The 14,050-nt window shown below is 34.9% G+C and overlaps 3 protein-coding genes and 2 long non-coding RNA genes across 19 annotated transcripts; 3 read left to right on the forward strand and 2 right to left on the reverse strand.

The window, feature by feature from the left end:
• Window positions 1-39: 39 nt before the first annotated feature.
• LOC125223874 (probable transcription factor PosF21) lies at window positions 40-2,808 on the forward strand. Its single transcript, XM_048127187.1, has 5 exons — window positions 40-198; window positions 700-1,334; window positions 1,715-1,847; window positions 2,013-2,097; window positions 2,321-2,808. Exons 2-5 carry the CDS (start codon window positions 709-711, stop codon window positions 2,515-2,517), a joined length of 1,041 nt encoding a protein of 346 aa, XP_047983144.1. The 5' UTR covers window positions 40-198; window positions 700-708; the 3' UTR covers window positions 2,518-2,808.
• Window positions 2,809-3,076: 268 nt separating this feature from the next.
• Window positions 3,077-6,238, forward strand: LOC125185563. 13 transcript variants are annotated; one of them, XR_007170185.1, is made up of 11 exons: window positions 3,077-3,268; window positions 3,377-3,422; window positions 3,954-4,025; window positions 4,149-4,252; window positions 4,344-4,635; window positions 4,721-4,819; window positions 4,902-5,019; window positions 5,103-5,288; window positions 5,493-5,607; window positions 5,695-5,769; window positions 6,015-6,238. It is a non-coding gene; the product is annotated as an uncharacterized LOC125185563 (long non-coding RNA). The 13 variants fall into 13 exon arrangements; XR_007170184.1 differs by having other exon boundaries at window positions 3,079-3,268; window positions 5,103-5,196; XR_007170175.1 differs by having other exon boundaries at window positions 3,080-3,268; window positions 5,103-5,196; window positions 5,483-5,607.
• Window positions 6,239-8,688: 2,450 nt separating this feature from the next.
• On the forward strand, window positions 8,689-9,942 carry LOC125223638 (protein ENHANCED DISEASE RESISTANCE 2-like). Of its 3 annotated transcripts, none has more exons than XM_048126875.1 (2): window positions 8,689-8,802; window positions 8,877-9,942. In XM_048126875.1, exon 2 carries the CDS (start codon window positions 8,910-8,912, stop codon window positions 9,804-9,806), a length of 897 nt encoding a protein of 298 aa, XP_047982832.1. In that variant the 5' UTR covers window positions 8,689-8,802; window positions 8,877-8,909; the 3' UTR covers window positions 9,807-9,942. The 3 variants fall into 3 exon arrangements, with proteins under 3 accessions (XP_047982832.1, XP_047982833.1, XP_047982834.1); XM_048126876.1 differs by having other exon boundaries at window positions 8,691-8,802; window positions 8,909-9,942; XM_048126877.1 differs by having other exon boundaries at window positions 8,719-8,802; window positions 8,893-9,942.
• LOC125223640 lies at window positions 9,894-12,124 on the reverse strand. The gene is made up of 2 exons (XR_007176753.1): window positions 11,909-12,124; window positions 9,894-10,262 (listed from the first exon to the last, which is right to left on the reverse strand). It is a non-coding gene; the product is annotated as an uncharacterized LOC125223640 (long non-coding RNA).
• On the reverse strand, window positions 10,639-11,912 carry LOC125223639 (RHOMBOID-like protein 13). The gene has a single exon (XM_048126878.1). It carries the CDS (start codon window positions 11,724-11,726, stop codon window positions 10,914-10,916), a length of 813 nt encoding a protein of 270 aa, XP_047982835.1. The 5' UTR covers window positions 11,727-11,912; the 3' UTR covers window positions 10,639-10,913.
• Window positions 12,125-14,050: the final 1,926 nt, after the last annotated feature.

The following is a 14,050-nucleotide window of genomic DNA, read 5'->3' on the forward strand; positions in this document are numbered from 1 at the left end:
CTCTCCTTCATTCCATTTCACACACACCACACACACTCATCTCTCTCTCATGCGTGTGTGCATGTGTGAATATATGTGTACGTATTTACATGTGCATGCACATCATCATCTCTCTCGAACTCCGAATATCGCTCCGATCGTCGCCTATGTACGCTTGATCAGCTCTTCGATTGAGAAATAAACTTCAATTTTTTCTCCGTAAGCAATTTCGTGTTGTTAATTTCTCATTTTCCATCTCGATTTTCGTATTCTTACTGATCTCTTGTTGTTTCCTTGTCTAGAATGATTGAATTTTAAATTCGGAAACTGTTTGCGTTGAATTTTCATTTCTAGGGCTGTATATTGTGAGGTTCTGATATTGGATCCGTGCAGAGAAAATTGAACTCCAGAATCTTAATTTGCTTAATTTTTTGGGGCTTTTATATAAGCTTGGTGTGTAGAAGTAGTAAGACATGGTGTTTATTAGCTTTTACCTTTTATAGAATGAGTGAATTTTGATTTCGGATTCTGTTTGTGTGAGTCTTCATTTCTAGGGCTCTCTCTATATTGGAAAATTGAACTCGAGAATCTTAATTGCTTGCGTTAAATGAGATGCCAGTTCAATCTCGTTTCAAGGAATTTGCGTATTTTTGGGGATTTTATATTGGCTTGGTGTGGAGAAGTTAGGTATTGTGTTGATTAGTTTTCACCTTTTTGTAGGATTGATTGATGAATATGAACAGTAGGAGTTCGCTACCTCCGTCGGGAAGAAGCTCGGTTCTTCCCTTCCAACCCAATCGTAGCTATAGCACAAAGCCCGAGCAAGCAGCATCCCCAAATTTCCGTCCAATAGGGCCGGAGTGTTCATCCAAACAGGATCATAAGATGTCAGCTCATGCTAGTCCGTTTAGTTCAGAGATAAGTCGGATGTCTGACAATCCCCCGAAGAATTTGGCCCATCGACGTACCCATTCTGATGTCCTCACCCTCCTGAATGATGTTAGCTTTGATGGTACTGATCTAGGCATTGTAGGTGGATTAGATGGATATTCTTGTTTTGATGAGACTGAGGAGGATCTGCTGCCAGAATATCTTGATTTGGATGGTTCCAATTCGATATCTGATAATTGTGCTTTGCAAATGGAAAAACTGTCTACTTCTGCAGCAGAGGCAGCTTCTTCATATGTACAACAACATAGGCTTCAGCACAGCCGATCCATGGATTTAAATACTTATATCGAAACAGAGATGCTAAAGCCAGGTTTAGAAAAACCATCTTCAGCCGAGTCTGATAAATCCATTTCTGCTGCCAATCTCGCTGAGCTTGCTCTTACTGACCCAAAGCGCGCTAAAAGGTTGTTGACAAACGCTAATTACGTAAATTCCTTCATTTCTGTCGCTCCTGTCGGGGTCTTTTGGTGAATGTACAAATATTTTAAATAGCTGTTAACTTCTCATGTTTCTACAATGCAATTAGTCTATTTTATCAAGGTAAATTATGATTCACACCTCATGTTCTTGCTACTTGCATCTCTCAACAGCTCACAACTTTCTACCAATAAAATTTATGCAGTATGTTGTTTATTTTTTTTTAGTATCTATATGCATATAACTTTGTTTTGTTGCCTTGGTTGGGTGCATAGTGGCATCCTGTTTGTCCTTAGAAGAATAAAAGGCTTTAGGGAAAAGCGGAATGCTAAGTCATTTATTTCTCCAAATCCATGTCTTGCTACAGGATCTGGGCGAATAGGCAGTCAGCTGCAAGGTCGAAGGAACGGAAGATGAGGTATATCTCTGAGCTTCAAAGCAAAGTCCAGTCATTGCAAACAGATAAAGCATCCTTGTCCATGCAGTTTGCCTTAATGCAGGTTATCTCAAACCTAGTCTACTTATTCTAACTAGCCTAAATTTCATAAAATAAAACCCCATAAATTAAACAAAAGAATGAAATAAGTTGGAAAACTGATTTGATTGTGATTCTTCCTATGCAACATTAGTTATTGTTTCATTTTTTTTCTTGCCTTTCCTTACAGGAGAATACCAATTGTGTTGCATCTGAAAATATTGAACTCAAACTACAGTTGCAATCCTTTGAACGGCAAGGACAACTGCAAGATGGTAATAATTCACCCTTCACTACTTATGCAAGAAAAGTATCGATCCATTTCTTCGGTCGCAAGATATCTAAACAAAACGTTTCGAACTTGAGCTGTGAAGAAAAGTTAACTTGCAAACGCGTACACACAATAGTTGAAGAATGATAGTCGCAATCACATTATCATTTTACGGCTGAAAAAGATGCTTAATGTTATACATTCTCTCATTTTTCCTTGGAACACAGCTCTAAATGAGGCAATGAGGGACGAGATCCGGCATCTAAAGGTGCTGACTGGCCAGGCAATGCCGAATGGCCATAATCCTACACCCTATGGAGCTAACCAAAACTACCACCACAACAGCCATGCTCAACCGTTGCAGCATCAGTTCCGACAGCATCAGCTGGACCAGTTTCAGCCGCGTCAACTGCTGCTCCATTAGTTTCGGTATAAACACTAATCGACTGCAGGCATTGCTTTTGGTGTGTCGGAAATGGAATGTTCGTATATATTCGTTGCTGGATAGCTGGGTTTTGTAGGCTTGTTTTTGCTACATTTAGCCTTAGAATTTGTTGCATTTGTTCAGCTCTTAGATTGTTTATTGAAGTCCCTTGTAGTTGTGGACGGCTCTTATCTAAGTAGCTTTAAGTCTTTTGACAAACCAATTTTGTTTCATTGTTTTTGCAAATATATATTATTGCATATAAGAAACATAAAAAGTTATGTTGTTTGAGGTAATTATTGCTTATTTATTGCATTTCCTTGACTAGGAATTTTTGGCAATATAATACGGCGTATTTTTTTCCAATTGTTTTTAGTAGAGAATAAATATATAATGAAGTCACTACAACAAATCCATCATCTACAGACGCAACATTAGACGCGCAATTCTTTGCGTTGCCAAATTTTAAAACTCCCCAAAATCTAAGACGCAAAAATAAAATGTCCTTAAATCAGGGACGCAATAATAAATAGCGCCCCTATATCCTTGAATTGGGGACGCAATGATAAAATGCCCTTAAATTGAGGACACGTTGATGTCTCAGTGCCGAAATCGAACCACCATTTGTTTATTCTTATTTTTCTTTTGAACCCAACTCTGATCTCCATCTCCATAGATAAAACCAGCTCTTTGAATTTATGAACTGCGATTTCAATATACCGCCAACGGAGTTATGGATGAAATGGATTAGGTCAATTCATGTCTCGCAGTCTTCTTTCTCTGTTTTTTTTCCATCAATTCTCAGTGATTCGAAGAGTCTTAATTCGTAATTCTTTCTCTTGATTTGGGAATTGTGTAGGGTAACTATTGACAATGCATTTAATGAGAAGACGACGCTGATAAAGGTATGCTAATTATGTTGTTTTGTTTTGAATTTGTCGATGATGATTTCGGACCATTCCGTGTCGGAATATTGGTGCTTGTTTGCAATGAATTAGGTTCATTGGGATGTAATTTTAGCGATGAACTGTATACCAGATCCAAAAAGGGACAGATTAATGATTGTAAATCAGATTTGGAGTTTTAAATCCGATCAAACGATTAATTAAATACTCAACTACTATAATTTAAGCTACAATATCCATTTCTTTATTGGCATTTCGTATTGATTGGGAATACTGAAGGCTACTTGTTTTTTGATTTGAAACACGGTTATAAGACTTCATGTCACGGATGAATCTGAGAATAAAGTATATCTATGATGATCCTCTATCTTACGATTTTTTTTTGTTTATAAGACTTCACATGTTCCAATTTTCAGTGTAACCTAATTTTGAGTTTAGTTTTGCACTTGCTTTTAATTTCTTCGTTCGTGTGATGGATCAACATTTTGAGGTCCCACTGTTGAATAGCCTTTTCTTTCTCTTTTTTGGCAGATAATCAACATGCATGTATTCACAAATATTGGAGCTCCAAAGCCACGCCTACACCACTCAAATCCAATTCCAGTATGAGCTTATTTCTATATTTCTTTTAATTGTTACATTGTATAAACTGGTGATGTATTTTAATCATTTGTATATGGCCATTGAATTATTTACTAGTAAATAAATTATGTAATATTTGAGCAGGTTAGCTCTTTACACACATTCTATCGCGAATGCCTTTTTTCCTCGATCTATATAACCCAAGAAGAATGCATTAACTGGAGGAACATTATTGGCCGTTATTGGAGGTATGCATATATTGTTCATTCTCAGTCGTCTTGTAGTGTTCTCATGGTTAATGTAAAACTCGATTGGATTTACTTGTGAATAAATGAACAGATTTAGTTGCTCCAGCTAGTGTTGTTGGACTTGTTGCCTTGGCACCTGCGTTAGAGGCTATAGTACCCTTTGTTGGTTATGTTCAATACGAACCATGATCCAATTTACTTATTCTGATGACTTGGCAGTTACATGAATTAATATGTAAAAGTGTATTGATAATGTGGCTTGGATGGAAAAGTTGAACTTGCAGGATTGGATGGAGCTTATGTGAAGATCAGGCTTAGAGGCTGCCGATTTTGACACAAACATTTCATGATCTTTGGGGAATTAGATGAAGCAGAGAATACTTGTAAGTGTTAATCCTCTTTGTGTGCTAATTTTCACCTTAGTTTGAATATTGTACTAAGATCATTGTCGGGCTTCCCTCGTCTCAGAAAATCTTGGAGGTGGCTATAGAAGATGAGAAACAACTCGATGATAGCCTTGCAAACTTCTAATTCGATATTCTATAAGTGCACTAAATTGAACTAATGGTGATTCTCCTATGTCAAATAACACCATTGATTCAACTAGGCCTCTGGATGAAAATTAAATTATTAATTCTTCTTTTGTAAGATCTCGAAATAGGAAATCCGAACTGAATCTGTTAATCTGAAAAAATTACTCCAGCTAAAGAGGAGGGAGATCAGGGATCAAAGAGAAGACGAGTGGTAACGCATAATCTTTCGGGAGGGTATGTTTAAGTAATCCAGTTATGAACATACATTAGTTGCTCTTTTGCTTTTTTTTCTGTTGATAATGGTAGTTCCATGACAGAGGCGAAGAGATAGGATCAATCAGAAAATGCTTGCTTTACAAGAACTTATACCTAACTTTAAAGGCATAATCGAGCAAGCAGGAATGCAAAGAGGTACACTACATATGCCTTGCCACTTTGATAATGTCTCATCCACTCTGCACTATGCTGTGTGTGGAGGTGTGGGGGAAATGTAAAGCTTCCAGGTGATGATAGTTCATCCCCATTAATTTTTGAAATTATGTTATTAATTCCATGTCTGATAATTGATTCCTCTATGTAGAACTTCCAGAAATATCATATGGTGCTAACTGCATAATTTCTGCCACACACAGACTTTCCCCCTCCCCTTCATGAGATGATTTAATAGTTTTATTGATAATATCTAATCTAATTTCAGATTTATGTAGATCATTGTGGAGCTTCTCATTAGGGAAGTGAAGCTTGTGACACACTTTGAAACCGGTGGCACCTCGTTCTTAGAAGAGAAGTAGAGCTGCTGAATTCCACAATTTATCAGAAAAGGTGTGTGATAATCATAGTTTATTGCATGTAGTTTGTGAAGTTTTTGGTTTCGATTTGCAAATCTGTCTCAAACCATTAGCTATTTAGCCTATTTTTGACAAAGGAGGTGAAGCCGGACCAACGAGAAACTCAAAGCACTTAAGAATTCCACATTCTTACAAGGTCTTTTAGCACAACTTGATTCTTTTTTTATATATATTGTTATGCATTGAATTTTAGTTAAATGAATGATATTCAAGATTTGAACTTTAGCTTCACAATCTTGCATCATAATGTATGTTGAAGTTCTAGTAGCTGAAACATGCCTTGTGTCTGCAGAAATTATATTTATTATTTTTATGTTAGTATAAGGTATACTAATATGTTAATAAAATTATATTTATTATTTTTTTGTTATTGTTGAACAGGGGCATTAGTAAAGAAAATGAAAGCGAAGGCCTTAAGGAAGGACTGGAGCATGTTTAGATATGTTTTAGTAAACTTCATTTGCAAATGTGGACCAAGTCAATTAGCCTCCTATGTTAGTTTAAATATTTATCTTTGTCAGTTCCCACAAATATGAAGTCACTCCATTTTGTATTAATGACTCATTTTACAGAGTATTATTGCATTGCTTTTAAGACACCTACAATTGTTGCTTTCTACTTTGTTTGGATTCTCAATTATATAGTATATATTATATTTAATGAATAATATCTTTGATGCATAATTGGAGACACTTTTAAGTCCATTTAGGGACACTTTTTAATAGTGTCTTAATGTTAAGAAGGATGTGAAAACTGGGACGCTTTTATAAATTGCGTTGGAAAATATGTTGGAGACGCAACTTAAAAGCGTCTCCAATTAATTCTCCGACGCTTGCTATTTGCGTCCTTGTTCTTATTTGGCACGCCACCAATAAGGACACTTTTTAAAGCGTCGGTGAAATATTTGGAAACACAAAATAGCGTCCCAAATTAACTAAATAAGCGTCCTTAGATGTGTTTTTTTGTTGTAGTGAGTGCAGTTCAGTTGATAACATAACACGCATCAGTTGATAACATAACACCAATGTTTTAAAAATCGGATCGGCCGGTGAACCGGTGAGGCTACTGGTTCACGGTTCAACCGGTCCGACCGGTTCAATCACTGGTCGAACCGTTTTACCTTGCAAATATATATAATTAAATATATCCATACAAAGTATATTAAATTTAATGAGTGATAAATTATAATTAGTAATATATAACAAAAACATATACTATTAAACTTTGTATATAAATTAAATATGAAGAGCATTTAAAATAAGTGAATGATAAAATTTAAATAATAACTAAATACATAAATTATTAATTAGAATAACTAAAAAAGTACAATATTTTTCATATATAAATAAATAAAATTTATATTAATTTAAAAATATTTATGTGGTGAAATAATATTATAGACAATATATAAAAATAAACATGAATTTTTAGTTAATTTGGATAAATATATACTATATTAGTATTATTAGTTAATACATAAATTAAACATGAATTATTAATAAGTTTGGAGTATTATTTAGTAAATATGGAGTAATAAACTATGTTAATAATATATATACTACAATGTTAAATCTTAGATAAAATCTATTATTTATATACATTATACAAATAAAAGTAAGATTTAGTGATGGATAGTTAATATTAATCATATCACAACTAATAGTAATTATTTAAAAGTATAAAATTAAACACAAATTATTAATTTGTGTGGACAAAAAAATTATAGGTTTAATGTATAACAATAATTAATGTTCATAATATTTCATTCAAGTACATGTGGTGGAGTGGTAGAGATGTTGGTCTCTTGACTCATAGGTCATGAGTTCAACTCCTAACACGCATCTCGTCTAACCAATAGGTTGGAGTTCGAGGGTGAGTACAAAAATATTTGTGTATAAAATCAAGTTTTTTTTGATATTTTGGGGCTCAAGTTAATGGATAACAAGGCAGTGAAGGAGGTGTTTCTATTCCACTCAATAGATTGGGATTCGAGTTAATGGAAAAATGGAGAACTATATTGCATCATTTTAAAAGGACACCTCAACTACTCATATTATTGCTATCAATTTCTTGTTTTGTAATATCAAAATCTCCACTAGAGAACCTAACACATGTCTTTACATATAGCATGTTAATAATTAATTACAAATTGATGTACAACTTCCACAAAATTGATAGATAATGGCTGTGCATCAATGTAACCTCGGAAATAAAGACAGGTCATTGTGGGCCAATATGATATTTAATCCAAATATAGGAGTAGTAAGTGTAGAAAATAATTTTGTATTTATGTCTATAGTTTTTTTTTTCTTTCAGGAAAATCCAAGTCCCAGAGGCAATAATGCAATATCATTTTCCTAGATTGAATTTTATGTTATTAATTCAGATTCTATAATTACAAACAAACAAAGTAGTATGGGAAGTTTAATTCAAAACTCATAATTATATAAGAACAATAACAACAAAAATGGGTAGTCTATTAAAATTTAATGAGTCGAATAAATATATAATTTCCTTAGTCAAAGTCCTTAAAAATAATTATAGTGGTACTAAAAAATACTTAAACTTAATTTCAATTTTATTACATATATTAATAAGTTATTTCATTTGTCTTTATTACATATATTAATAAGTTACGTGCAGTTGAGGCAACAATTTCACATGAATTTTGTGTTGATATTTTATAGACTATAGACAGGATTTAATATTGCACATATCTTATTTATTAGTATTATTATTGGTATCAAATATACTGACCCTTTTTGGAAAAACGTTCACATTTTCTCTTCGTTATCTTCTAAAGTTTAGAAATATTAATTTTACAACGAATAAATATGTGGTGATATTAATGCATTTCTAATATTGCCTTTAAATTTCAAAATAAGAATCATAATAGTGAAAAATTTAATTAAAAATTTACTAATAATGCCCAAAGAGTAAAGAGACGGACAATCGGTTATCCATACGAAACAATTATGACTTGGATTATTGTAGATTGCATATTTAATTATTTATATATGATATTTGAATAAAATATATAAATAATTCCCAGTGAGTTTTCTTCACCACCTATCTCAAGAATCTTCCAACATAAATATTTTTCCTTCTTTTTTTCTGTTCATAAAACAACCACATCTTATTCAGACCATTCAGCACTCTTCTTTCTAAGGTGATCACTCATTTTCTACATTTTGTTATTTTTCTCTCTTTTTAGAGATTTAATTTATTTCTGATTGTCTTCAGCTGTTTTTAACTGAAGACATTTCCATTTGCAGAATGGCAATGCTTGAGCAAAAACAAGATCAAGAATGGATTGAGAGAGTGAGATCCGGAGGCAGTGTTCCACACAATTGCCCGAACGGCTGGGCTTCTCCTCCCGGAGACGAATTCAAGGTACGAGGAGCAGGCTATCCAACGACAAAGGAGAAGATCCCCGGAGGGGACTATCTCCTACACCCTCTCGGCCTCGACTGGATCAAATCTCCATCCAAGATCTCCGATGTTTTAAACAACCCTAACGGCCGTGTTAGGCAAACTCTCGATGATGAAAACGCCAAGGGCCGATCGCATTTCGTCTGGGCTTTCAATTTCCAGCTCCCAACCAAAGACAACCATAGCATAGTCGTGTATTTCGAGGGTACGGAGGCCAGCCACCGAGATCCTCTGATCCGCCGCTTCCTAAAGGGAGACGATGGGTTTAGAAACTCGAGGCTGAAGTTGATAACAAACGTAGTGGAAGGGCCGTGGATGGTGAAGAAAGCGATCGGGGAGCAGGCAATCTGCATAATAGGGCGGGGGCTTAGCTGTAGATACTCGATGGGGGAGAACCTCGTGCAAGTTGACATCGACGTTGGATCTTCTATGGTTGCGAGTGCGATCGTGCACCTCGCGTTCGGATACTTGACTGCGCTCACAGTAGACCTAGCTTTCGTTATTGAGGGCCAGACCGAGTCGGAGCTACCAGAGCGGATCTTGGGAGCTGTTCGATTCTCTGGGCTCGATGATGCTCGGGCGCTGCAGATTGACTCGGGATGCTGTGGGAATTCGCAGTCGCCGTTACCTACGAGACTTTGGAAATCATTGGGGCAAGGGTTTACCAACCTAGTTCATGCCAATGTGCCAACACATCAACACACTTCTACTACTACTACCAAAGATGAAGAAAACACATAGTTCTTACAATTGACATCCCAATCTTATTCTTCTCTCTCTTTTGTTTTTCAAAATCTTAGTTATAAATCCTGTGCGTTGCGAGGGAAAGACTACAATCAATAGATTGATAAAAAATGTATATCAATATTTTTATCTACTTGCTATTCTTGCTTCCTAAGGCATACAAAACACAGACACCATCACAACAACAGCAGCAAAACTACACAACTACAAAACCTGAAGAAACTATCCAAAGTTGTCTAATTAAAGTTTAGATAGATTAACTGCTATCCGGGCACCGGCTATCGTAGTCACGAACATCAACGTAAAAGGGTTGCAGACAGCAATTCATCACGCCCATCCCACACGACAAGAATACGTAAAGAAATTGATGAGGACATTATTACTTCACTTACACTGTTACACATCGATTCGCCTGCTGCACTCTGTCTCGGTGTGACCTTCAATCGACACCCCCTTCAATAAATAATGCTCAAATCAAATGGCGTGTGACATTTCTTAAGATAGCCCATTTAGTTTAGACAGATAAAATCAAACTATAGCATCATCTCAGAAATAACTAGTGAAAGTACTAAACTTTCTTCACTGAAAACAACCAAAACTGAAACAGAAAATACGCATTCATGTCGAATGATGTATCACAAACAATAGAAGCTCATTGCTGAAAGAAAACCAGCCAAATACTAACAAAATTTATTGTGAATATAGTAGATTTAAAGAGATCAAATGCACCAAATATGAACAGAGACAAATCATTAAAAACGAGTATTAATGGCGATACATGAAAAGCTCATTTTTGTAAGTGTTTTACTCAACAAGAATGAAACTCTGATTAAGAATGAAAGTCAATCGATCTCATTCATCCATTCCCAATTGTCACAACTGATATGATACAAAGTAAGTCAGTTTAAAATCTTATCACAAACTAGCAAGAGAAGCAAAAAACCATGATACAAGAATACGATGGCTACTGCAAGCGAGGACTAAGATCCAAGAAATAAGTGTTGCTTTTCAATAAAAGCTTATTCTCAATCCAATATTCTGTGACATCCTCATAGTTGCGCATTCAGACTAAATGAACAAGCAGAGCCAAATCCGATTAAGAAGCTACACAAGATTCAGACCAACATCAGACGCACTCATCTGCAGGGTTCTCCCATTTCCAGGAGAAAGAAACCGCACAGATGGCAAGGAAGACTCTTCCACAGATTCAATCTCGAGAAAGCTGAAATCGTATGTACCAGACTTCTTCAAACTAAGAATGAAAACAAGAACCATCCATCCCAGCATCGACACAGCCCAGTAATTGTTCATTCCGTGTATCACACCCCAGGCTATGGCATAGCCAACGATTATCCCGGACAAATGACCAATGAAACTAGCTTGGGGCACGATTATGGACGTGAAGATGAGAGACTCAAAAGGTGCAAAACTGATAGGAAGGGAGAGGAGCCCGAAAAGCTCCAGCTTCGAAGAGGGCTGCTTTGTTGACAGTATAGTCATCCACCCGAAAACAACACAAGAGTATCCAACAGCAGTCACTCTCCGGAAGTAATCAAGATTGAACCTTTTGATCAAAATGTGGTAGATACCGAGAACCAGCAGCCCCGACAGCACGACCAACAGCATCGTATAATGAAGATAGTATTCGACACCGAGCCCTACATGCCCTAACTGCTCAATCACCCCAAGACTCCAAAGAGCACTCATGTTAAAAACAAGATGAAGGATGCTAATGTGTGAAAATGCAGATGTAATGATCCGCCAATGATGGCCCTCTAATGCAGTGTCGTAGCTCAACCCCACATGTGAATACCCAATCCCCTTTTTCTGAATGTAGAACCAAATTAAACTACATATCGCAATTATACAGCTCGTGGCTGGTTTTTCCCAAATCTCGTAGATTAGGGGTTTCCCCATCTACACAAATTGAAGTTATTGACGCGACTCTGAGACTCTACAGCATCTGATTCATATGCTCGGAAAAACCTAGAGTCGAGGACCAAGTGTTTGATGAATTGACTGTGAGAACAAACAGAATTCGATTCCAAGATTTCGAAAATTCCGCACAATGAAACCAAATAATGGAAGGCCGATCTCACCGACAAGGGACAGAGTCGAATCTGAACCCTCAAATGTAGAGAATAAACGCGACTCCTCAGAAATCAAAGAATCAATAATCGAATGGTGTGAATGAGTAGGGAAAGACTATCTCCCCTAATTTGAAGGTGAAATCAATTAGAGATTAGGGGCATCTGGGAAGTACTAGACTTACTAGAGGTTTCTTCTTATTTGAGACATATCTCTCGAGCATTACTTTTTCGACATGAAATTTTATACTGTATTTTTAGTGTCTTAAATTGATAAAATAAATAATGATTTTTTATGGATAAACAAAACTTAAACAATGTTAGAAGTAGATGTGATTATTATCTATAAAAGAGTCTGTTGAGGTCATCCCCTAAAATGCTTTTAACTTTTGTAAAAACATGTCAAGAGGTACAATATGGTAACTGGTAACGTCAAGTGAGAATGGAGGGATTAGTGATGAGTTCGGTTATTGCCTTTGTTTCCTCAAGACTCCATTGAATACTTGATTCGAACTTTGGTTAGATTGAATCATTCTATCTCGATGTTGTTCTTGTCTTCAATGACATTGATTCCCTAGAGTGGTTGAACTAGGCGCCTCACGTGCGCGCTTGTCGTGCACAAGACCACCTGATTCATCATGAGGAGGGCAGTGTCCCGTACGTGTGCGGGATGGATGAACCACACACGTATAAAATGACAAATCAAGTTATCAAAACCTCACCAAAACATATTAATACAACTTAGTTTGATTTTGTTTGATTTGATTTTGATATTAATACAATTTCATTTGATTTGATAAAAATATCAATTTGTATTTTAGTACAATTGAACCAAATCAAACCAATATACGTTGATAATCATGGATCCCAACATAATACTACAAATTACTAAGGCCCAATATATTACTACAAATTACTGAGGCCCAATGTCTTTTTTTTATAAAGCTTTAAAATTTCAAGGTAATTTTATACGTAGTCCACCATTTTCCCACGCAATAGTACTTAATTTAATTTAAAATAGCATTCACGATATAATGAAATTTATAATAATAGGGCAGTGATCAATTGCTAACTAATCATTTAATTACTAACTACAATTAATTTAAGGTCATAGGATTTTAGAAAAATGTGTGGTCTACAATTTGCCACGTGTAATTTTCGTTTTTATTAATAAAATAAAAAAAGATAAATAAAAAACGTCAAATTAGGGTTTTAGATGAAAATGTCAATATAGTGTTTCGGAAATATCGACACAATGCTTTGAGGATGTCAACACGATGCTTTAAGAATGTTAACCCATTGCTTATATTGACATTCTACATGTATTATATTGACATATTTTATATAGTATGTTGACATTTCTGCTTTACGAAAAAATTGAAAAATTTTTGAATTTTTTTCAAATTTTGACGTCGGAACATATGCATATATGATATCGTTGGAATCCTTATAAAATTATCTTTAATTTGATATATGTTATATGAATTTAAAGTTTTGGGATTTCTTTTAAAAGTTAGTTATAACTAAACATGTAGTTAATTGACATTAATACCCCTATTGATATTTTATGAAATTAATCTTATGGCTTTATTGACGTTTTTTGTTGATCGTATTGATATTTCTTGGTTGATGATCTAGGCCCTTAATTTGAATATCTAATAGCTATTATTTAATTATAGTTAGCAATTAGATATTGAGTTAGCAATATAATACTCCCCTATAATAATAATAATATTTTATTCACTAGGACATTAAAATTTAAATGAGGCTAAGAAGAATCACCCAAAGTTTTATGCTACTTTTTAAAGCCCAAATGGCTCTTAGAAGCCCAAAACTTTATGCACCTAAGTCCATCTTATTGTGAAAACGATATCAATTTATAAATTGTGAAGGTCTTCACAATTTTTCGTTAACATGCAGGAATATAATCAATTATCCATTACACACCAAAAATTGAGAACACAAGCATTACTAAAACAATATTTTGAAAATAAAATTTTCATTTACTCAATATATACGATTGAAAGTAATTAAAGATGTACCTATTACATAGAGATATCATGTGATTCGATTATTTTTCTAGTATAAAAGATAGTACATACAATTGAAAAAGGACAAAAGATTATTTCAAAATTCAAACACAAGCATTATATG

The sequence above is a fragment of the Salvia hispanica genome, chromosome 4 (assembly GCF_023119035.1).
Source record: "Salvia hispanica cultivar TCC Black 2014 chromosome 4, UniMelb_Shisp_WGS_1.0, whole genome shotgun sequence".
Classification (NCBI taxonomy): domain Eukaryota; kingdom Viridiplantae; phylum Streptophyta; class Magnoliopsida; order Lamiales; family Lamiaceae; genus Salvia; species Salvia hispanica.